The sequence below is a fragment of the Typopeltis vanoorti genome, chromosome 20, assembly GCF_054136105.1.
Source record: "Typopeltis vanoorti isolate ZY-2024b chromosome 20, IOZ_Tvanoo_1.0, whole genome shotgun sequence".
Lineage (NCBI taxonomy): Eukaryota > Metazoa > Arthropoda > Arachnida > Uropygi > Thelyphonidae > Typopeltis > Typopeltis vanoorti.
Genome location: NC_143568.1, coordinates 61,488,056 through 61,511,927, shown reverse-complemented (window position 1 = coordinate 61,511,927; position 23,872 = coordinate 61,488,056). Strand labels below are relative to the sequence as shown.

The 23,872-nt window shown below is 34.2% G+C and overlaps 1 protein-coding gene across 4 annotated transcripts in view; it reads right to left on the bottom strand.

The window, feature by feature from the left end:
• Positions 1–23,872, bottom strand: part of l(2)37Cb (DEAH-box helicase 16 lethal (2) 37Cb) — a 311,532-nt gene that overhangs the window by 157,019 nt on the left and 130,641 nt on the right. For all 4 annotated transcript variants that reach the window (XR_016550053.1, XM_090410204.1, XM_090410206.1 and 1 more), the window contains 2 exons: positions 17,107–17,220; positions 12,084–12,152 (listed from right to left, as the gene is read on the bottom strand). Coding sequence is in view for 3 of the 4 variants with exons in the window: in XM_090410204.1 (XP_090266330.1) it covers positions 12,084–12,152; positions 17,107–17,220 (183 nt within the window). In the remaining variant the exon portion in view is untranslated. The remainder of the gene's footprint in view (positions 1–12,083; positions 12,153–17,106; positions 17,221–23,872) is intronic.

The following is a 23,872-nucleotide window of genomic DNA, read 5'->3' as shown; positions in this document are numbered from 1 at the left end:
ATTGGTACTCTATGAATGTTAATGAAGTAGATATATATATACATATATATATGTGTGTGTGTGTGTGTGTGTTTTTAAAAGGGGATATTGTTTCATCCGCAATGCTAACAAAAATTTAGTATTCTGACTGTTGCTTAATGTTAAGGAGTTAAACAGCACAAGCATGTAGTGAGAGTAAAAGATCCACAACCCCCCCACCAATACACATACAGAGCGAGAGAGAGCACACCATTACACTTTGAATCCTCCAGGCAACAACACAGCAAAGTAAATGGCAATAGAATAATTTGTTAGTTGATCTGAAAGCCTGCTGATGTATTAGCAATGAGTTCAGTGACATGTACTAACAAGTGGTTGGAATATAGAACTATTGTCAAATGGGGGAGGTCTTAGGGACCTTACAATGTGTTCAGCTTATCCATGAGGATCATCCATACCACATATAAGAAGAAAGGGTTAGGGTGGGAAGAAACTGGAAACCTTGATTTTTTTTAATTTCAGAATAAGTTACACAAAAGCATCATGGTCCCAAGAGTTCAGTAACTACAACAAATTTTACTACATTTTATATTTTTATGAAATTCACGTATAAGATGCAGATATTCCTATCTGCATATTCTACAGATAGGATTAACTGCTAATAGAAATTAGGTTTTTTCTAAGAAGACAAGTTACTTGGCTATAACAGGCCAATGAGCTAAACACAAAAGAGAAGATGAAGAAATTTTGACATGATCTGTGCAAATTCTTTAGCACTTTAAACAATTTCCAGATTGCTAGTCACAATTTGAAAATAGGTAGGTCACATGCAACAAAAATAAATAAATAAAATAAAATACAAATAATTATAATGGCAGTTATAAATTTATTCATATATATAACAACTCATGTTAGTTATCAAATCTTCAATACCTATAAAAAAATAAAGTCACATATTCTGATTTTAAAACAGATGGTTTCAAGATGAGTTTAGGCATGAAATTTAGGCACATCCATTATCCTATTACCTTGAAAATTTTTATACTGAATACATAAACTACAAATGTTGAGGTTTATGTATTTAGCAGGACTAATGAGAATCCTTCTTGTTTTATCCAAATATCTTGGGTACAGCATGCACAGCTTTCCGCCACCCCCAATTTTTTTTATTAGTAAAAAGTGTTAAAAGCTGTATTTAAAATTATAGCTAGATGCATTACAGCCCAACAGGAACTCTTTGTTTCTGATTTTGCATTCATTCAAAATTTTATAATCACACTGAATAAATGAATTATGTATATACATATATATATATATATATATACACACACACACAGTAAAACCCCGTTTTTACATTCCCGCAATTTACATTTTCCTGCCATATATGTCATTTTCCGTTGGTTCTGTCATAAGGCCTATTCTTATGATATATTGTTTTCCCGCCATTAACAACTTGATGTGGACTTCATTTCCCGTGATTTGCATATTTTTCTTGAGTGGCAATACTGATTTTCGAATCGATTTCTGCGGAAATATGCGCATTTCTGTTCCCAGATGGTGTTGCTTTCGGCTATAAATTTCGTTTCTGACATCACAGTGACTTGCATGCTTGAAGCAGTAATGTAGTGATGAACGATACTGTGATTTTTCAATCACAGTACGAATTGATATTGCAGAATTTCTGTTACGTAAATTAGCATCTGAACGTTGCTTTCAAGTTGCGGTGGTGGATTATCCATGTTAGTAACATGGAGGAAAAAAAAAGAAAATGTATTTCGGTAGAAGAAAAGATGGCAATTCTGCGACGTGCAGATTGGCATGCCTAAACACGTGCATTTAGCAAAAGATCTTGGACTCTCTGTGTCCACTTTAAACATGATAGTAGAAATCAGGTCAAGCATTGAACTCAATGCAAAGCAATCTGGCGTTGTCAAAAAACAATCGACAATTAAAGATTTTTTTAAATAGATAAAATGTAAGTAATTCTAAATTCATTTATTTTCACTTATTAAATTTTGTAATCAAGTATGCAGACTCACATACTAGCAGCAAGTCATCTTTTAGCCTTTTTTTTAAATTTTTCTTTTACATTTCCTGCTATTTACACTGTTTTCTATCAGTCCCTTGAAAAGTGTAAAAAAGGTTTTTATTGTATATATATAAAATGGGAGAGCACATGAAGAGAAGGGATAAACTCTTCATAGTCTAGACCAGAGATTGGCAATCTTTTTTCACTGGGTCAAATTTTGCAATTTGTATGTTCACCTTTAATCCGTGGGGAGAAGGGGGTGATGTTAGTAAAAAAAGTAGGGTTTATAAACGAAGTACTAAGCATTACAGAAAAAAAAAAAAAAAAAAAATCCTTTTATATTACAATGTGGTCTCAATACCAAAAATTTCCCACAAAACAAAACCTTTTTTCTTCACATAAATGAATATGAAAAAAAATAGTACAAAAATCTGCAAAATACTATTTCAATTTTTTCAAGCATATTTAAATCACAAATTTATATATAAATTATCACAGAAGTATATACTGTATTTTTTGAATAAGGCACTCCCCTAACACTTTCATCACTCCTTTTGATGTATAGATAATGCATGTGCCAACTAGCGATAGAGTTAGGAAGTACAGACAGAGGATGGAGGAATTCTTTAAAAGCACATGCTTTGCTAGTGGCAGCGGTTGATTATTCTGTACATCCTGTTTTAAAATATTTCATAAAGTAAATCATTATTTGTTTATATTTTATTAGATCTGAATTACCCATGGAAGACAGAAGTACTTCTCGGAGAAAATCCTACACAGCGGAGTTCAAGCTTGAAGTGGTAGAAGTAGCAAAGGAAAAAGGGAATCGTGAAGCTGGTAGATTGTTCAGTGTTGGAGAAAGTAGTGTTCATGAATGGCAAAAGGCTGAAACAGTCCTGAAATGTTTACATTTGAGGAAATGTGTTATGAGGTTTAGAAGGTGCTTGTGGCCAACCATAGAAAAAAAGCTGTTTGATTGGGTTGTTAGTGAAAGTGCTAAAGGTATGAGAATATCTACTGTCCGTGTGTTGCAGGAATCAAAAAGAATTGTGCAAAACGATAATATAAAGGATTTCAAGGCCTACCCATCTTAGATTTTTGGATTTATGAAGCGGAACAATTTAAGTGTGCGCTCCTCCACTATTGTTGGACAAAATTTGCCATGCGACTGGGAAGCAAAAGTAGCTAAATTTCATTTGTTTCTGAGAGAAAACTTGTGTGGGGGTTGATGCTTGTCACTTTGGGAATATGGAGGAGGTTCCCGTAAGTTTTGACATGCCTAGTTCTAGGACTGTGAATCTAAAGGGAGCAAAAGAGGTTTCAGTTGCTACAACAGGGCACGAAAGGTCTAACTTTGCTGTGGTTCTCTGCGTAACTGCAGATGGTTCCAAACTACTACCGATGGTGATTTTCAAAAGAAAGACTGTTCCAAAAGGTTGCAATTCCAAAGATATTATTGTTACTGCTAAAGAAATTTTTAACGCAATTGATTCTTTCAATATCGAGTCTGATGAAGAATTTTTTGGATTTGAATAGTATAATGTTCAATAAATATTAAGTAATACTTCTACCTTAGTTTTGTTATTACATTTGATTTACCTCTCATACCTTTCAAATGTATACTATGCATATTCATTTTTAACAAATTTAGACTTTTTTGTATAGATAACGAGCATGTTATCTATTCGAAAAATATGGGAAATAATGCAAACATAATATAAATAATAATAAATACATGAAACCAATTATAAAAAAAAATGTATATACAAAATCAAACAATAGAAAAATAATATTATTTTAAACACACTTTCATTGACTTCCTTGATTTTGTTTATCTTTGCACAGGCTATCTAAATTTGGTTCGCTGTTGGAAACTTTTATATGGACACATGACTCAGAATTGTGACATGTTAGTTTGCTTCTTAGTATATTTAAAATGTAATTATCTGAGAAAATATTTGCTTATATATATGTTAGTTTCAGTAAGGAAATACCATGAGTAGACATATTACTAACTATTATAATAATGGAATTAACTCATCAATTATTCTTTATTTGTAGAATTTTCACCTGAGTATTCCAGGCATTATCAGTACAGGTACAAGGCTAATTAAACAATAACTGTTATATTCACAAAGTGCCACCTAAGTAGCTAAGGTTAAATTTCCTAAATTTATTTACTTATTCAATTATAATAATTAAAAAATAATAATAAAATAAAATAATTTATTTTAATTTTTTTTTTTTATAATTAAATATATATGTTAGGAAGGATTTGCTGCTTTATAAAGTACTATCTTCCACAAGGGGGAAAGACATAGGCCATCGGATCCTTTTAAGTTAGGGGAGCAAAGTAATGTTTCATAAGTTTCTTGGTATAGCCGTTCCATTAGGAACCGACTTTTGTGAATGACTTTTGTCTTGTTCCACTTAACTCTATGTCTGGTGTTGATGGCATGTTCTGCAATTCCAGACTGTTCAGGTTCAAGGTACTGGATATACGACTGGTGTTCTTCTAACTGGACCTGAGTAGATCTTCGTGTTTGTTCGAAATATGATAACCCACACGAGCAGGGAATCTGGTAGATACCTAGATAGCTGAGATGTGGGAGCTTGTCCTTTGGAGACGTTAGGAATGTGGAGATTTTTCTGATGGGTCGAAAAGCCACACAGATATACACAGATTGACCCATCAGAAAAATCTCCACATTCCTAATGTTTCCAAAGGACAAGCTCCCACATCTCAGCTATCCAGGTGTCTACCAGATTCTCTGCTTGTATGGGTTATCATATTTTGGATAAACAGGAAGATCTGCTCAGGTCCGGTTAGAAGAACACCAGTCCTATATCCAGTACCTTGAACCTGAACAGTCTAGAATTGCAGAACATGCCATCAACACCAGACATAGAGTTAAATGGAACAAGACAAAAGTTGGTTCCTAATAGAACAGCTATACAAAGAAACATGTGAAACATTACTTCACTCCCCTAACCTAAACAGATCCGATGGTCTATGTCTTTCCCCCGTATGGGAGATAGTACTTTATAAAGCATATATATATTTTTTTTATTTTATTTATTTTATTTTTTTTAATTATTATAATTGAATAATTAAATAATTATTTAATAATTAAATAACTAAATAATTAAAAATAATAATAATTAAATAAATTTATGAAATTTAACCTTAGCTACTTAGTTGGCGCTTTGTGAATATAACAGTTATTGCTTAAATAAAGGGCCAATAGGCTTCATTTCGGCAATGTAACATTATTTAAATTAAATAATGTAATATGTATGTAATTAAATAATTTAAATCGCCGAAATAAAGCCTATCGGCTCTTTAAGTAATTTAATGGATGCCCCTGTTTGACAACTCATATAGTAGAGTATATAAGTTCTTTTTGCTATACCCTCAGTATTAATTTGGTCTACCTACTCACTGATGAGACCTCAATAAAGGTCGAAACCGGTCTGGGTAGTGACCTTCCACCATAATGTATACATCTCCTAGGAGATGTGTTTTTACATTATGGGAAATACCAAGAATAGTGATCAGAGCTTTACCCACCTTTGCTACGATTTGCCCTAGTTTGTACGTGCTTTGGCTTACGCTAGTATCTGCCAATACTTTTATAGTTTACTATATTCAGCATGAAACTCTTTGAGTTTCTTATTCAGTTTTGAAACAACGTGGGAATTTAATATCCTCTTAATTTAAATAACAGTTATTGTTTAATTAGCCTTGTACCTGTACTGATGATGCCTGTGATACTCAGGTGAAAATTCTACGAATAAAGAATAACTTATGTGAGTTAATTCCATTATTATAATAGTCAGTAATACATATACAGGGTGTTCGGGATAAATTTGACATATTTATAATTAATTATATTTTTCTGTAAGTTACATGTATTAACACACACTTCTCTTCATTTAAAAGTTTGGACCCTTCTTCATTCATATACAAGATGTCAGAAAGGATGGATAGCTGGAACCCACCTGAATCATGGAAGAGAATAACTTGTATCATGATGGTTCGTGCCCGCCATCAAAATAAGGATATTACGACTGCTGCCCAATGCTCCCTGAATACAGTAAAAACAATCAGGCATGAACTAGAGACTTGCAATGGTGACTACGAGGATGTAGCAAGAAGAAAGATCCCTAGCAGACGATCTGATTGCGTTCGTACAGCAGAATTCCTCGCAAATCTGCAGGAACAGGTGTTGAAGAACCCTGGCATTGGAATTCGGGCTTTGTTCGTGGAGTTGCTAACTGTAGTCAAGCCCTGGATAACAAGGGTAGCCAATGGTAGGCCGTATGTATGGCAGCAGGATTCGGCCCCTTGCCACACCTCTGGGAAAAGTCAAAAATGGTTGTCTGAAAATTTCTACGACTTCACCAGTCCAAATGTTTGGCCTCCAAACTCCGCAGACCTTAACCCCATGGATTATTTTGTATGGGGCGCAGTTGAAAAAGACACCAATCGCACTTCCAGTAATACAAAAGCCCAGTTAATGGATAAAATTAAAACAGTTTTTGCGGCCCTTCCCAGGGAGACTGTAGCATCAGCTTGTTCGAGGTTTCGAAGCAGAATTGAAGCTGTGATCGATGCTAATGGTGGTTATTTTGAGTAAATCTTGTTGATCGTATTGTAATTAACTCTGCCTGTAATGTTTTTTTGTCAATTCATTAAATTTAATAGATACAAAGAAGATTTTCTTTTTCCTTACGAAACTGTCAAATTTATCCCGAACACCCTGTATACATTATATATAACAAATCAAACACACAGAATAGCTACTCTGACTTTTTATTTTTTTTTCCCATTGCTAGAAATGTTGAAGAAATCGATGCCAAATATTTTGTTATAATTTGATTTTTGGTATTTTTCTCTAGCTTATTGAGCATTTCTTTAAATTTATTAGTCCATATGATTGAATTTTTAAATTCAATCAATTCTTAAACATTCAAAATAAAAACATATATGCAACTTGAGTTTCATCAAAGTCCTCTGGATTAATTATGGAGCTAAATATAGCACCATGAGAAGTCAAATTTTGAAATCAATTTTGAATTTGAATTGTGTGAGAGCTGCATGTGCTTTGATTAAATTTATTATTTTTAACACAACATTCATAACTTTAATTGCTTTGTAGATGCTTTAGCACATCGACTTTCTTCATGAATTATCAATGAAATGATAAAATCGGATGACAAATTTCATTTTCTAAAAGTTCTTTAAATCCAATATTTTTGCCACACATGGCTGGGACACTGTCAGTTGTTACAGACAAGACTTTCTTTAAGGCTGATCTTCTTTCACCAAAATCTCTGAAATCCATAAATTTTTGAAAATATCACATCCTTTAGTAGTAACAAACATTAGTGTTAATGTGAATAATTCTTCGATTCGTTGTGATTTAATTAAATCATAACAATGACCATAACCAGCTGCTAATGCCAACCGAGCAATATTATTAATATCAGTACTTTTGTCAAGAGAATTACTAAAAACATCACAGGACAATAGATCATCTCATTTGTTCAATATTTTTTTTGACAAATTATTTACTCTATGTTGAACAGTACAAGCTGATAAAGGCAATTCTTTGATTCTCTTATATTGTTTTGATTCTTAAAATCTTTAAAAAGTTCCTCAGCACAGTCAATAAAAGTATTTTTCAGAAATTCACCATCTAAAAAAGGCTTTCCATATTTTGCAATACAGCAATCCCCTGATTAATGCACCCCCAATTGATGCGTCATTTTTTTTTTTTTTGATAACCAAATTTGATTAGTGCACCTACATGTATCTTAAAAAAATAAATGTTACAGATTTTAAAAATTTTCGATCTATATGTTTTTTATGGCTAACTATTTTAAAAAATCACTCACCAGGATGAAATAAATTAGTTACCGATTTGAAACATTTTACAAAGTTATTTTTAATGGCATTGTTGTGTCCTGAATAAACCAAGAAAAAGAATTACCATTTAATTATTCAGGAAAAACTCTTTGAAAATAGGCAGAGAATGTGGTGTGTTGGCCATAAACTGGAAATGTATATAACACTAAGATAGGAGTAAGAAATTATATAACAAATGAAAGAAAATTGTAAGACCTAACCTGTTATGTAGGTGGGTCTGATAGAGAAATTATTTGATGTATTGAATTAATTTAAGAACCCCATTTTATGTGTCATAAGATAGCAAAATCGGTAAGCCAGAGTCCAAGGGTCACCTTTTGACCGTCCAGTGTTACATGTACTGGGGGGGGGGGGGGGAAGAATTATGAGAAAGAGAAACTAGAGCGCTTTCTAAGAAAACACGCCAAAAGCACATGCGACGTAGTGGAAGAAGCTGGACGCCATGACGAAAACCCACATGACCGCATTGGCGGCCATCGCGAGATACGAGAAACACCGGGAAGAGCATGAAAACAAAAAGGTCAAGCAAATCCCACTCGAGGCTTTTTTTGGTTCCTGTTTCCTGACCTCTCGGACGTCGGTCCAGTCTGCACCTATGGAGAAGTTCCAGGCTGGCCATGGAAAGTATGAGTCGTCTGCTGCAGCATATGGAATAGGGCTAGCTGTTTCCTTGGACTAGGATAACTATGCTATATCGTGTGACGGAAACCAAGTAGATGCCATCCGTTCTGGCTAAGCTCCTGAGCCATATCGCCCTTCCTACTGAGAATCTGGCCGTACAGTTGTCGAAGGTGACCAGATGAGCAGCAGGCTGAGAAGAAGCCTTGATGCCCAGACAAGCAGAAGAAAGGAACAAGTATCATTTCAAAGATGGTTTTCCAAAGAACATTTTGTGTAGTGGACTTATTATATGGAACTTTAGGAACTGCCTCCAACTTGGCATAGACCCATCTTTGTTTGAGAACTGTCTGCCTAGAAGGGCTCTATTTAATTTGTATGAATTAATTGTGTTGTGTTAAGTGATATAACTGGTGACCACGTGAGTGTAGAATGTGTGATAATTTGTGATGAGATAATGTTATGTTACCTATAGAGGTGGTCCAAGATATGTTCATGTATTTCATTAGTAGTAATGAACCAGAGATCTTACTAAAATTTGATTCAGATTACCTAGAAATAAGACTTTCATATATCATTTCTTTAATTAATAAATATGTTTCTTAGTACCTGCCTGATCTGGTTTAGTATATGAATTCAAACAGCCACTCATAAAATTATTATCGAACTTAGCGGGAAGAACCAACGTGTATAATTTAACAAAGCGGACCACGACTGCATGCAAGAATATAGTGAACAGAAGTTAGAAATTTACTGTAGTTTAGTTACTGTGTATCACTCTGAGAGAGCCATCCTGGATAAGAGTCTCATCTATCCTCAGTATTGGCTAGCGCAGTTAAAAAATAAATTTGTCAATGTTTATCAGGTGGACTGTCTCAGAAGATATGTTTAATGGCCACGTCTCATTCTAGGACAAAGCCCTAATCATAAAGTATCCTACACGTGATTAAACTTAAGAGCGTCCAAAGATTTTGTTTGTTTAAAAAGGGGAAAGGTTTAAGAGAACGAGTTAAGTGTAGACTAACCTTAAAGGCTAAAAGGGACAAAAATATAGAAATAGAGGATATAACAGCATTCTACATTATTTCCATGTTCGCTATGTTCCAAATTTATCGCCAACATTTATGTCGTCTGCTTTACATTGTATTTTGCTGATCATATCTCATTCAGTTATTTTCCTTACTTTTTTTTTTTAATTATTTTCCTAACTTTCAATCATGAGTAAAAGAATTAGTGGGTAAAAAACAGAAGTGCGAAAATGATTCGAAAAGTAATCTGATTGGAAGAAAAACTTGAAATAATAAAGAAAAATGAACAAGTCGAGTCCAGAGCAAAGACAGGTCAAGAACACAAAAATAGGTGAATCAACTGCTGAATACAAAGAGAAAGGTAAGGCTGCTTCAAGTTCATCATGCATGCACTTGAAATCAAAGTATTATAATGATTGAATTAGAGAGATGTCTTTTTACATGGATGAAAGATTGTAACCAAAAACGGATCCCACTAAACACTGGTCTTATTAAATAAAAAGCATTGTCTCTTTGCAACCTGGAAAGAAAGGGCTATCAATGATGGAAAAGAAGAATTCCACGTTAGTGCTGGGTGATTTGAGCGTTTCAAAAAAGAGAAATAGCCTATATAATGTCCTAATCACAGGCGAAGCTGCAATTGCAGATAAAGAGATATTCAGAGATTTTGAAGAAAATTGTGTAAGAAGGGGACTATTGAGATCAACAAATATTTAATGTCGATAAAACCGGCCTTTTTTGGGAAGTGAATGCCTTCCAAGACTTTTCTAACCAAATCAGAGAAATCTCAACCTGGTTATAAAATCGCAAAGTCGAATGAAATTACTGCTAGCAATATGCGAGCCCTTGGAAACACCTTCTTCCACGTTGTGCAAATGATTTTAGAGGATTTTCAAATGAATCTAAGTTAATTAAATCTCATTCTGAGAAGCTGAGTGATTCCGACCTGCTAAATTTAGATGCACAGCAGAAGATCCTGAAGAATATGAAGAAAATTTAATCACTGACAAGCCCAAAGAGGTTTCACAGAAACAATTTGAAAATAGTTTTCATACAATTGAAGTTTTTAAGGAGCAATGCTTAGAGACTGACCCTGGTGAAGTTTGCAGAAGAGGCAATAGGGCCATACCACCAATTGTATGAAAAAAAAAAAAAAAAAAAAAGAAACAGAATGCCTGCCAAACTACGTTAGCTGAATTCTCTGTTAAGAAGCAGTATAACAAATTTATATTCTGAATATGTTTTATTGACTTTCAGCTTCATGCTTTTCCTTTTAACTAGGCCCTGAGACATACCTAATTCTTTTATAAAAAAAACTTAAGGGTCAAAAAAGAAATCTGAGGAACAAATTATACATTTTGCCATAGGTTATTATATTCGATTAGTGCGTTTTCGATTGATGTGCCTGTTTTAAAGAACGCATTAGGTGCATTAATTGAGGGATTGCTGTATATATAGGGATGCAATAAAGCCAGTTTTTGTTTAGGCACTGGTTCTTATTTACTCATTACTGTAAAGTTCACTTTTGTTGCTTATTATGCAATATACATTGTTTTGTGTATGCTGATCTTCTTCTATGCTGAATTTGCTCATTGAACTTAAATGCTTGGTTTCATAATGATGCTCAATATTGTAAGTTCGACTTATTACACTTTCCATGCATAAACTACATGCATCCTTATCAAAAATGTCCACAATTCTATACTTTTCTTCCCATAGAGCTTGAAAATTCTTAGATTTCATTTCTTTGGTTCCAACATGGCTAAAAATAAATATTAATTAAATAAAGATGTTGTTTATTATTATATTTATTATAATACCTTATAAATTTGATGTAAATTTAAAATTACTAACAGCAGTAACCATTTGACTTACTATCAACATAACAAACATAGCGATGAGACAACACATGCACTATCACACACCACTGGAAGTATGTGCATGCATCGACAAGGAGAGTAAATAAATTGTTGCATGAAATGATAAGTGTAGTTCCCAATGCAAGGCCAAAATGTACCTGTATTAAATATAAATAAAATTGCAAAAAGGAACTTATTTGCTTTTTTATTTTTAAAAATTCAGATTATCGGTTTTCAAATAAACTTTCGATGGGTCACCCTTAATGTTTTCGCAAGTCACTCAGCGACCTGTGGGTAATAAGTTGCTAACCCCTGGCCTAGACTTTTAAGTGACATCTGCATGTCAGTGTAAAGAGAGAGTACCGCCAATGGTTAAATTGATATTATGTATCCTTATTATTATGAAAGATAAGAATACATAATATTAACTACCATAAGATAATATAAAACTGTCCCTTTCAGAGTATTCTGCATTTTCTAAGAGAAACCCAATGCAAGGAGGGGGGGCTACAGAAGGAAGGTTTAGTATAGGAATTGGTGACAATCAACAAGCAGTCCCCCGATAGTATAGTATAATAATATACCACTATAAATGTTTTTAATATTATTGACAAGAAAAAAAAAATGAAGTAACTTACTGCCTCATAGAGATACTGAGGTATCTGTGTTGTTTTTCCAGAACCTGTTTCACCTTCTATAATCAGGATCTACATACAAACCAAACTATAATTGAATTTCTGTGTGTACATATCAATAATTTTAAATTAAATTAATTTTAAATAACAGGTGTAACAAATTTAGCATGAAAATCAGCAATAAAAAGACCAAAAGTATGAAAATAGGCAGGAACATAGAAACTTCAGCAACATTCTCATTGAAGAATTTATAAAACAAGTAAAATATTTCAGCTATTTAGGCACAGTTTTTAGTGAAAATGGCAAGTTAAATTTGGAAATAGACAGCAAATTTAGCAATGCTGGTATGTAGGAAGCCAAATGAATAAATTTATATGGAATCAGAGAGAAGTCAAAACACTAAATGAGTTGTATACAAGACAGTGTGCAAAAAATTTTAACTCAGGGATCTGAGAGCTGGGTTAGAAATAAAACACTTGACCATAGACTTGAAACCATAGATTTGAGTTCTGAGAAAATTTAGAGGAGTGAATAGATGGTATCAATGGCAGAATCATATTAAAAATGAAGATATTAGAAAGTAACTTGACAATGTTAGCATTTAAGAATGTGTCAGCAAATGTGTATTTAGATTAGCAAACACATTTGTGTTTGCTAATCTAAAGTGATATGGCTATTTAAATAGAATGGGTGAAGAAAAGTTACTAAAACAGGTGTTTGATGCCAAGATAGTAAGAAAGAGATCTGAAGGAAGACCAAGGTCTTGGCAGATTGATTCAGTCAGAAGTGCCTTAGAAGAAGAACATGTTAGATACAATACTGGAGTGATGACAAGTAATAAACTAATTTGGAGGAAAATTGTTGATAGGAGATTAATAATAATGTAAACTTAATCATGCAGTGCTGCCAGAGCAGCTGAAACAATTTTTGAGGGTATATATCAGGAAATTGATGATGATGATGACAATAACCTAGTCAGTGACTCTTCTTATTTCTTCCATCTTCTATCAGCATGAATTTGTGCACATTTTTATGTTGGAACATGGTGTTAGTAATAACTAGTTCATGTCCTAAACAGAAATCCAGCAGGTATTTACCAGTGTTATTAGGTCTCTTCTTTTTTCCCAATTTTTCCCAAACATTTCTATATGTCTGGTAATCATTTCATGCTCCTCTGTTTAAATCTTCAACAAGAACCAACTTTTCCTTTTTTGTTCAGTAAGCTGTATTCTCTAATGCCTTGAAAAATTCCTTCATCTCTTCCTTATTAGAACCGTCTAAGACCACAGGGCACAAAACAAATCTCACTGACTAGTTTTCCATTATGATATTTGCCCACATCAATCCATTTGATACTGACTGCCATTGAAGAAGATTATCGTCATATTTAGTGTTGAATATTATAGCTACTCCTTTACCCTAAATTTTCCCCATAACATTTCTATACATATAAGATTGATTTTTTGTTCAGTGTTTAGGTCTTCATCATTTTTTTTCTACTTTTTCACTACCAGCTGGTCCTTAAGTACAAATAAGATGTGAATTATTTAACTGCTCATTTTGAAATTTACCACATTTACTAGAAATTCCTATAATTTAAAAAGTGTCATCATGGTTACTGTTTGACACAGCTTCCCCCCCACCCCCCAATACGTACTTTTGGAATAAATCATATTATTTATAAGTATTATGTAACCTGTTTCAATCTTCATTTTGATAATACCAATTTTGCTTACAAGGGATTTTTATTATTCCTCTTCTACATCCATTTCTATCAATGGCTCTTTTATATCATTGTTGATGGTGGTGTCTATTTTCATTTCTTTTCAGTTTTCCAGTAGCTGATTTTTCACTCTTTGCTCTGGTTACCAGAAGAAAATGGTGGGGACCTTGTTTACCTGTGAAAACCTCGAAGCGAATAAAAATATTTCCATCATACCGAATATAATTTGGTCAGTCTAGTTTAGATAACTGAAGGTCTCTTTCTAGGTTATCTGGACTGGAGACACAACATATCCATTTTATTTTTTACCATTGTGTCTCTAAGCGAGCCTATCTGAAAGCCAGATAATCACATGGATAATCAAGATATCATTATGTACATATAATTTGGCCATGGCATCCCTGTATTTTGCTACAAAATACTCTGCCATTTAACTCCTACAGTGGCATTGATGCTTGCACAGGTAATATATACAAGTGTCCAAAATCCAAGGGTGAGCACTATTTCTGAAGATTACAATCACAAACTGAGACAAATCAGCTTGTGGCAATTTGTATAACTGACGATTTCGAGTAGAATGCAGGTACACATTCAAATTTTTAACTGTGCAAAAGGGTCACGTGGTAGCACTCAACAGGATAAAAGGCTGCACTAAGCAAATTATGTTTGTAGGAAGCTCTTTTCACAAAGGAATAAAGTTGCAAACTTGGATGTCTTGTAATGCCTCAAAGACATCATCTAGATAATTTCACACAGGGAAGAATTATTGGAAAGCTGGAAGAGGGCTGCAAGAATTAGTGATATTGACAGAGATTTTGGAATGTCACAAAGCACTGTATCCAGGTTCTGGGCAGTGTTTCAAAAAAAATGGAATGTATTCCAGATGCTTGATAAGAGATTGCCCTTGCTCTATCATGGAGCATGAAGATGAATTTTTGTTTACAACAGCAAAACGTAATCGATGCACCACATCAAGTCAGCTTGCAAGTCCGCTTCATTCAAGCACAGGTATGTGGAAAGATGTCTGCAACAAGTAGGCCTATTATGCCCCAAAGCCTATAACCTATAATCTGTGTCCCTTAATCTACAGCAGCTCATTGTAGAGCATGTTTTCAGTGGTGTTGTACCCATAAAAATTTGACAAGACCAATGGGTTAATGTACTCTTTACAAATGACAGTTGTTGTAGCCTTTCCTCCAGTTTTAGATGACACTTGATCTGTCGTGAAAATGCTACATCTTACCATCACAAGAACATTCTTGAAAGGGATATGTATGGTAGTGTCACGTCATGGTGTGAGGAGTCAATATGCTTAACGGATGCAATGAGCTACAAGTACTGTAAAAGGGCGTATGACTGGTGAATGATATTCCAATGAAGTTCTTCAACATTGTGTTCGACTGTTCCATGGGGTTGTAGACAAAGAATTCATTTTTATGAATGACAGTGCCACACCACATCACACGAGTAACGGAGATACTTCTGGAGACCAAGGATATTAATCGAACTGAGTGGCCAGCACGCTTTCCAGATCTAAACTCCATAGAACATGTTTGAAATTCAATAGGGAGATGCATTACTACTCATAATTCCCCTCTAGAAAACAAACAAGGCCTTATCCTTGCTCCTCTGAAGGAGGAATGAGCCAGTTTGCCTTGAGAACTCCTGAATCACTTGGTGCTAAGCATAGTATGATGCTGTGAGAGTTGCACTGCAGTTTGGGGTGGACATATTCCATACTGAAATGTCTGTATGCATAGTTTTCTCTAAGCACTGTACATTAAATCCTTAAGAAATTTGTAACGTTAGCCAAAAACGTATGCAAATTAATTTGTATGATATTTATAATACATTTTTGTGTAGTATAATTTATTAGTATAATGTCAATAAATTTATGTCCACATCTGGTTGTATTCATGGAAAATTTTTCACATAGAGATATGAAATGTAGTTTGTTGTTAGCTTTTGGACAACAGTGTACGTGATTTTCATCACACAGTGTGACAATTCTGGTGTATTACCACCTTGATCACTAGAAGCTTCAAGAAACCATGTTGGCAGGGCAGGATTTTCCAATCAGTTCTAGAACACAGTAGAGTTTCATTCTTTTTTGGGTAAGATAGCCATAATAAGCATAATGCAAATAAAACAAATTTTTACAGTGTCTTCTGTTGTACTGCTATTTTTGTACACATTGTTTGTATGCAAAAGTGGAACAAACTTTATTTTGTCTGCAAAATAAAGTTTGTTCCACTTTTGAACAGTCTATCAAATTGTATACTGCAAGAAAGCTTGTATGCATCATGAAAATGCAAACCTAGCCAGGTAGAATCCCTTTAAGTTCTACATCTGATTTTTTTTTTTTTTTATTTTTTTTTTTAACACTCTTTTTGCCACAAAATACTCTATCTTCAATTCCTACAGTAGCATCAATGCTTAACATAGGTAATATATGATTTTCATCACATGGTGTGACACCACAAGAAATATGTGCCAAAATGAATGGGACGATAAGAAAACAATCATACAGTAACGCTTTGGCTGAGCATGTCACAAAAATGCAGCACCAATAAGGTACTGTGATAAAGAATAAATCATTTCCACACAAAAATGCATTTGCTACACAATGTAAATGAACTCAATTATTAAAATTTTCCAAACATACTCTCAATGATGCACTATGATAGCTTAAGACAATATTTTACTTTTTTTTTAATGTGACTCATTCATGAACGGTTGCAAACCTGTAGCACATTAGTACAATGGATGGGCTGTTCTTTTTTTTTTTTTTTTTTTTTCATTTATTTTGACATTAAAAACATTACTACTGGAGTTATTCGGAAATTTGTTATGAAAAAGTAATACATTACAGAGGCATTCATATACTTATGGTAAAGACGTTTTTAATGCCTGCCATGACACAAAAATCAATTTCTAAAACTTCTAAATAAACAGCAGGATATGTTAATGTGCCTGGTACAGAATTTTCTGTTTTTACTTCATAAATATTTACTTATTTACATAATCCAGACACCTTACTGTAGACACCAGTATTGGAACATGGAACTTTTTTTCCAAGCTACTGCAGGCCTCCAAATAAGCAGGGTGAGAATTTCATCACTCGTTCACAAAAAAAAAAAAAGTAAGTCTATATATGTAAATTTCTTTTCTTATTTTACATTCCTAAAATACAGTTCACATAGCAGAACACAATCAAAATTCTTTGAAAACATTTCCAATATTTCTTAAAATGTTGAATAACATAAGCATTAACCAAAAAAAATATCCATAGTAATAATTCACCTGATGGTTTTTGATTGCTTCCAGCAAGTCATTTCTGTAAGGATATATTGGAAGACTCTTTCTGGTTTCTTCTATTGTAAGTTTCTTTTTTGCTGCTTCTGATATTCCTTTATCCTAATCAGAATTCATATGTTAATAAAATATATTTTGAAGAGTTATTCAGAACATTATGGAACAATAAGCCCATACATACATACACACATATACACTGAATAAACTCCATGTCATCATCACCTTAACATATTAGGCTCAATTACCCTTTAGAAAAGTATGTTATTAAATTTTAGAACTTTCCTTCTTGAAAAATCAGCTGTAGATACACAGCTGACTTTATTTGATATATATATATATATATATATATATATATATATATATATATATATATATACAGTAGTGAACAGATTAATCCAAACACTCGCATTTCAAAGAAAAATTTTAATTTCACAAGAAAATAAATATAAAAATTAAACTCAACTTTACCTAATAATTTAAGTGCTCCTCAGTTCCTAATAAGTTTGTTAATTTGCTTAGGCACAGAATCTACCAACAGAGAACACATTTTTCTTATTTCTGCATCTCAAAGCCATACTTTTATAATGGATTGTGTTAAGTTATCCTTTGTATCACAATTTAATTTTCCAAGTCTCTTTTTCACTATACCACAAATTTTCTATTGGGTTAATGTCAGGAGAGTTACTTGGCCAGTGAAGCAATTGGATGTTGTGATTTTTGAGGAATTCTTCCACTTTTTTTTTTGAAGTGTGGCATGGAGTGAGATCCTGTTGGAATATGAATTCTTTGTCTTTCTGGATCTGTGGGACCACTCTTTTTTTTACCAATATTTTTATGTATTGGTCACTTTTCATCATACTTTCAACAGGTACAAGTGATCCTGGACCATCATTCATATATACAGGAAACCACCCTAGAACATCTGGGCGGTTTCCTGTATTCATGAAAATTTTTTCATATAGAGGTAAAAATGTAGTTTGTTGTTAGCTTTTGGACAACAGCGTACATGATTTTCATCACATAGTGTGACAATTCTGATGTATTACCAACTTGATCACTAGAAGCGTCAAGAACACCCTCCTAAACACCCACCTTCGGAAGGTGGGTGGGAGAAGTCTTCTAGGCTGATGAACATAGGGTGCTCTTTGACTCTCATCTGAGAATACGACCTTCTTCCACTTCTCAACAGTTTAATCTTCATACATTTGCCCACTAGAACCTCATTTTCTGCATAGCCTTTGTCAGTTGCTTCTTTTTTTTGGTCTCTGGCAGTCCTCCCTGCTTCCAAAAGTCATCGATAGACTGGCATGTGAGAAACATTAATCTCACTAGCTGCCAAGTCTACAGCAGACAATCTTGGATTCATTTTGCTTTTCCTAGCCAGTAAATGATCTTGAGTAAGTGTAGTTTTTCTTTTTCACCCATATTTTCCTTTTCTGTCAGGAGATAGGCACCTATCTCCCTTAAAATCGCATTAACAGTACTCAAATCAACACCACACTCATTGGCAATTTGTCTTTGAGTCATGGATGTGTACTGAGAAAGAGTACATATTTTTGAATGCTTTCTTGAAGATGCATTCATTTTATGGCTACAAAATGAACAAATGACGAAAATTTTGCTTGTTCAGATTAATTTGTTTGCTACTGTATGCAAATACAGTTTTATATATATATATCATCGCCGTATGCATGGGCATGCATCCACAGAAAATTTTCTGGGGTGGGGGGGGGGGAGAGGCAAAGCTTGGAGACAAATAATTAGATCAATAAATTTTTATAATTATTGATTTAATTAAATAATTATATCAATAACTGTCTTTTAGCTTTTTTTTTTTTATGTAATTATTTGTCGATGTAAACTATAAATACATTATTTTCATTTCGCATCGATTTTAATGCTCTTTAATTCTTGGGGAAAAAAAAGGTATTCAGAATTAATAGTTTTTAGCACAGTTTCATATATAAAAAAAATGACCGGCATATTTTATTAAAAATCAACTAATTAATTAATCCTAAATTAAATTATTTCAGTTTAAAAGCAAAAAAATCATAAAAGTAAGAAGTAAAATAATATTAAATTACATACACCTACTTTTTAAAAATGAATTTTTCTGTTTAAATTTGTTTCACTATAAATTTACAATTTACACTTCATCAGTAACTCACTAGACACAGAGGGCACACTAACAGGTCACTGTTCACAAATCAGAAAAAGATGAACCAAAAACAGAACACATGTTTTATTGCTGTTCTATGGCTACAGGCCAACCCATAATAAATTTTCAAGACAGACAAAATGTTCCCAGGGTCGAGGGTGTAAGATTACATATCTCAATCAATTTTATGATTATAATTTGTGGAATATTTTAATCGATCCAGGGAGAAGTGCCCCCCTCACTGGACACCCATGATCGTGTGATTGTATTTCATCGATGTATGAAAGTTTGGAGAGGGCATAGCGAATCAGCGCTCATCTTAATTGGTCCAATGCAATTAATTGCAGGATAACTTTGAATACTTCTGCGTAGAGTGGAGGTACAATCTATTTTAGGATTTATTAGAAAACAACAATGAAGGATAATGCTATATTTGGTTGGTATATTTGACATACTCAAAGATAAAAATATGTGAACCATCATTTATACGACATGTAAGAATAGGAAAGAATAAGTATGAGTAGAAACACTTTCATTAATGGTAAAGAATAATTAATAATTATCATTTGTGATATGTGTGTCCTATAAGTTACTGGGTAGAGCGAATAGCACGATCCTTTAAATTCTAAATATGAATAAGTGAATTTATGATGGCATAATTAAAAAAAAAAACTTTATGAAGAGAGAGAGAGAGAGCGAGAGAGAGAGAGAGAGTATTGCAGGAATATATATGGTTTGATGGAGCAGCAACTCGTAAAATTTGTTGCACATGTTAAGTGTATTTCACTGGTTTGTGTATATTTTGCTCCGTTTTCCAAGAATTTTATCTTGTTTACTGAGACTCAGTATAGATAACATACGATCATTATCGGAATTATCCACACTTTCGGGAATCCTAAATTCATTAGTTTTTTTTTTAATAGTATCAGCGGTTCTTCTGTCTTATCAATCTCACATATGCTGGTATTTTGTTGTAGATCAACAATGTCTTATAATACACAGAATATTAATTGTTATTCAGGAATAGATATTTTTTACTGTCTGTTGTTTCCGAAGACTAGAATAAAAAGTCCGTTAAAAAACTTTGCAACCTCAACAGATGCTATACTGCACAAGTAAAAGACAAAACAATTAGCTTTTTTCTCCTAACATCCACTTTCAAATTTTCAGTTCCAGAAAACATGCGTAACAACTGCTTGTAATACAGCCATTGGATACAGAAAGCGCTCAACTCATGACAGGTGACAATGTTCAATTGGCTTGGATGACACAATAACCAATCAGTTGCTAGGTGCTGAGTGAGCTCAAAATTTTAGCTCACCCAGACCCGCCTTCTCAGCATTTTAAAAATATTACAAAGCTAAGAATTTGACTCACTGCGTCCTCTTTACATATTTTCGAATGGCTTAAAGGTGTATGCATTTCGAAAGCACACCCGGGCTGTTAAAGCGAATGTGATGCAATGTTTACGCATTGAAAAGCGCCTTCTTCATGAAGCACTAATGCTTTATTACCCTCCTGAAGAGGAAAATGAAGCATTAGTACAGTGTATCATGTTCAGTTTCAGGAATTGCACGAAGTCTGCAAACAATTGGGGGAGTCTTTAAGGAGAATAAATGCAAAAATATAATATGGATGATACTGATATTTCATGGATGAGCACCACACACCTGGAATATTCACCTCTGATATACAGTGAGTCCCTGTAGCTCAGTCAGTATAGACGAAGCCTTTTGGTCGGAAAGACCTGGGTTTGATTTCTGTCCATGAAGTGAGGAACCTTTATCTGGTCTCTTTCAACTACAGGTGAGTTAGCCAGTCTCATACAGAGGTAGAGGGTTTTCCCACCTGGAAACTTGGGTTTTTTCATCCCTCAGAACAGGCAAACCAGCCCATGAACACACACAGATCTACAGTCAAAAATACATACTTAAAATCTCTCATTGAAAGGTTGAACCTGTCCTAAGGGATGGATGAATAAAACTGAGGGAACCCAACACAACAACAACATATCATATACACACACACACACACGAGGTGTGACAATTTAATTCCCGGAACGACCTTGTAGTGTCTCCCGTGTGGTGATTTGGTTGGAGTCACATGAGTAATTGTGTATGTACATGTTTTAACTAATGAGTGTGTAAACCTCAAGCCAAAAGAGCCATCTTATAGTTGGCTATTACAAAAACAAGAGATCTGTGTGTAAACTTTGGCGTAAAAACGTGTGATCAAAATTTGGAGAACCATATTAACATCAAATTTTGTGTGAAAATCAGCAAAACTGCTACTGAAATGTTGGAGCTGTTGAAAGTGGCATATGGTGTGGATACTCAAGTCAAGTGTCTTTGAGTGGCATAAGGATTCAAAGGTGGGCGAGAAGATGTGAACGATGATCCCAGAAGTGGGCAGCCAAAAACAAAAATGATGGATGCAAATGCGAACAGAGTGCAAGATTTGGTAAGGTCTGACAGACGATTAAGTACGATTAATGGTTGATGAATCGCAAATGAATCGAGAAACAGTTAGGAAAGTTTGGGTATGCAAAAGATTTCTGTGAGGTTTATGCCTCAGATCTTGATGGATGAACAGAAGCAGCGGCGGATTCAAGTTGCGACTGATCTTTCTGCAAATAAGCATATGTTTCCGAGAGTAATGCGAGTGATGGAACCTGGTGTTTCCAGTAGGACCCTGAAGGGAGAAAAAAAAAAAAAAAAAAAAAAAAAAAAAAAAAAAAAAAACGCCAGAACATGCAGTAGAAAAGCCAAGTTTGTCACGTGTGAAAAAAGTATGCTTGTCGCATTAGCAATTCAAAACCGCGTTGGTGTGTTTCTTTGATCACAAGGGATAGTCGGCTATGAATTCCTTGAACAGGGACAAATGATCAACCAACAATGCTATTTAGAGGTGCTGAAAAGATTATGAGATACTGTTTGGAGAACCTGAATTGTCACCTGACAAGTGGATCATCCATCATGACAATGTGCCAAGCCACAGTGCGCTCATCGTGGGCGTTTCTGGCCAAAAAATCAAATACTGAATTAGGTCATCCTGCTTATTTACCCAACTTAGCTTCCTGTGATTTCTGGCTGTTTCCAAAATTAACACGTTCGCTGCCAACTACGAGTATACTCGTAGTGGGTAAACCTGCTTCACAAGCCAGCTACGAGTATACTCGTAGGACGCGTACCGCCGGGAACGAGATTATTGTAGTGACCTTGAAGAAGTGAAAATGCTTGGCTTGTGGGGCTAGCTTCAAAACTGTGTATTCTCATAGACCGTATATGCTCTGTACAAGCCAACTACGAGTATACTCGTAGGTCGTTTACCTCCGGTAACGAGATTATCGTACTGACCTTGAAGAAGTAAAACTGCTCGGCGTAGGGGAACAGACCATGCCAAAGTAGCGTGGCAGCGAACGTGTTAAAGACTGCACTAAAAAGGAAGATTTTTTGACATTGCTGATATTTAGCATAATGTGATATAGGAACTCAAGAGTATTCCGGAAAAAGAGTTCCAGACCTGTTTCCAAAAATGGGAACACAATCTAAACCAGTGTATAAATGCACAAGGGGACTACTTCGAAAGACAATAGTAGCCACTATTGTATAGATGAGAATGTAGGTTTTTTTACAGGTCCATTCCGGGAATTAAATTGTCATACCTTGTGTATATATAAGGAGAGAGTACTCCGGGTATGCAGTGCCAACCAATAAATGCAAATATATAATACTGATATTATATATTTGCATTTATTCTTGTTAAAGACTCCCCTAAATGTTTCCTGGCTTTGCGTGATTATTTAAATTAAACACAATATACTAATGCTTCAAGAAGAGAACACCTTTTGATGTGTAAACATTGCATGACATTGGCATTAATTACATGGGTGAGCAGTCACACATACATACACCTTTTGAGCCGTTTGAACAGATGTACAGATGGTGCAGCAGGTCAAATTCTTAGCATTCCAGTGGTTTTAAACTGCCCAGAAGGAGAGGCAGTTTGAGCAATGAGACAATAGCACCTAGAAATCACTGGCTGTGATTAGTTATTGTGTCAGCCAGTCGAATTTAACGTTATCAGTTGTTATGAGTTGCTGTTTTTGTTTTCGAGTTTCATCTGTTTTGCATGCGTGAAGTGTAGACTGATGTGTTTAGGACACAGACATAGACAAGATTAATTTATATTTATAATAAAATCTATATTAATTTAAATTAATATAGATTAACCTTTATCTTTAAACCAATAAATAATTTATAACTTCTCTGCCCATATTTACACTGGGAAAGTGTTGACGATCTCCTGAATGTCCCGTTATCTACGAGAGCTTTCGCAAATTGTATGATTGGTTATAGTTGAAGGAGGTTGGAACCTGTGTATAAATAAGTAAAACAAGTTATTTCTTTGGTTGGTTTATCTTTAAACCAATAAATAATTTATAACTTCTCTGCCCATATTTACACTGGGAAAGTGTTGACGATCTCCTGAATGTCCCGTTATCTACCAGAGCTTTCGCAAATTGTATGATTGGTTATAGTTGAAGGAGGTTGGAACCTGTGTATAAATAAGTAAAACAAGTTATTTCTTTGGTTC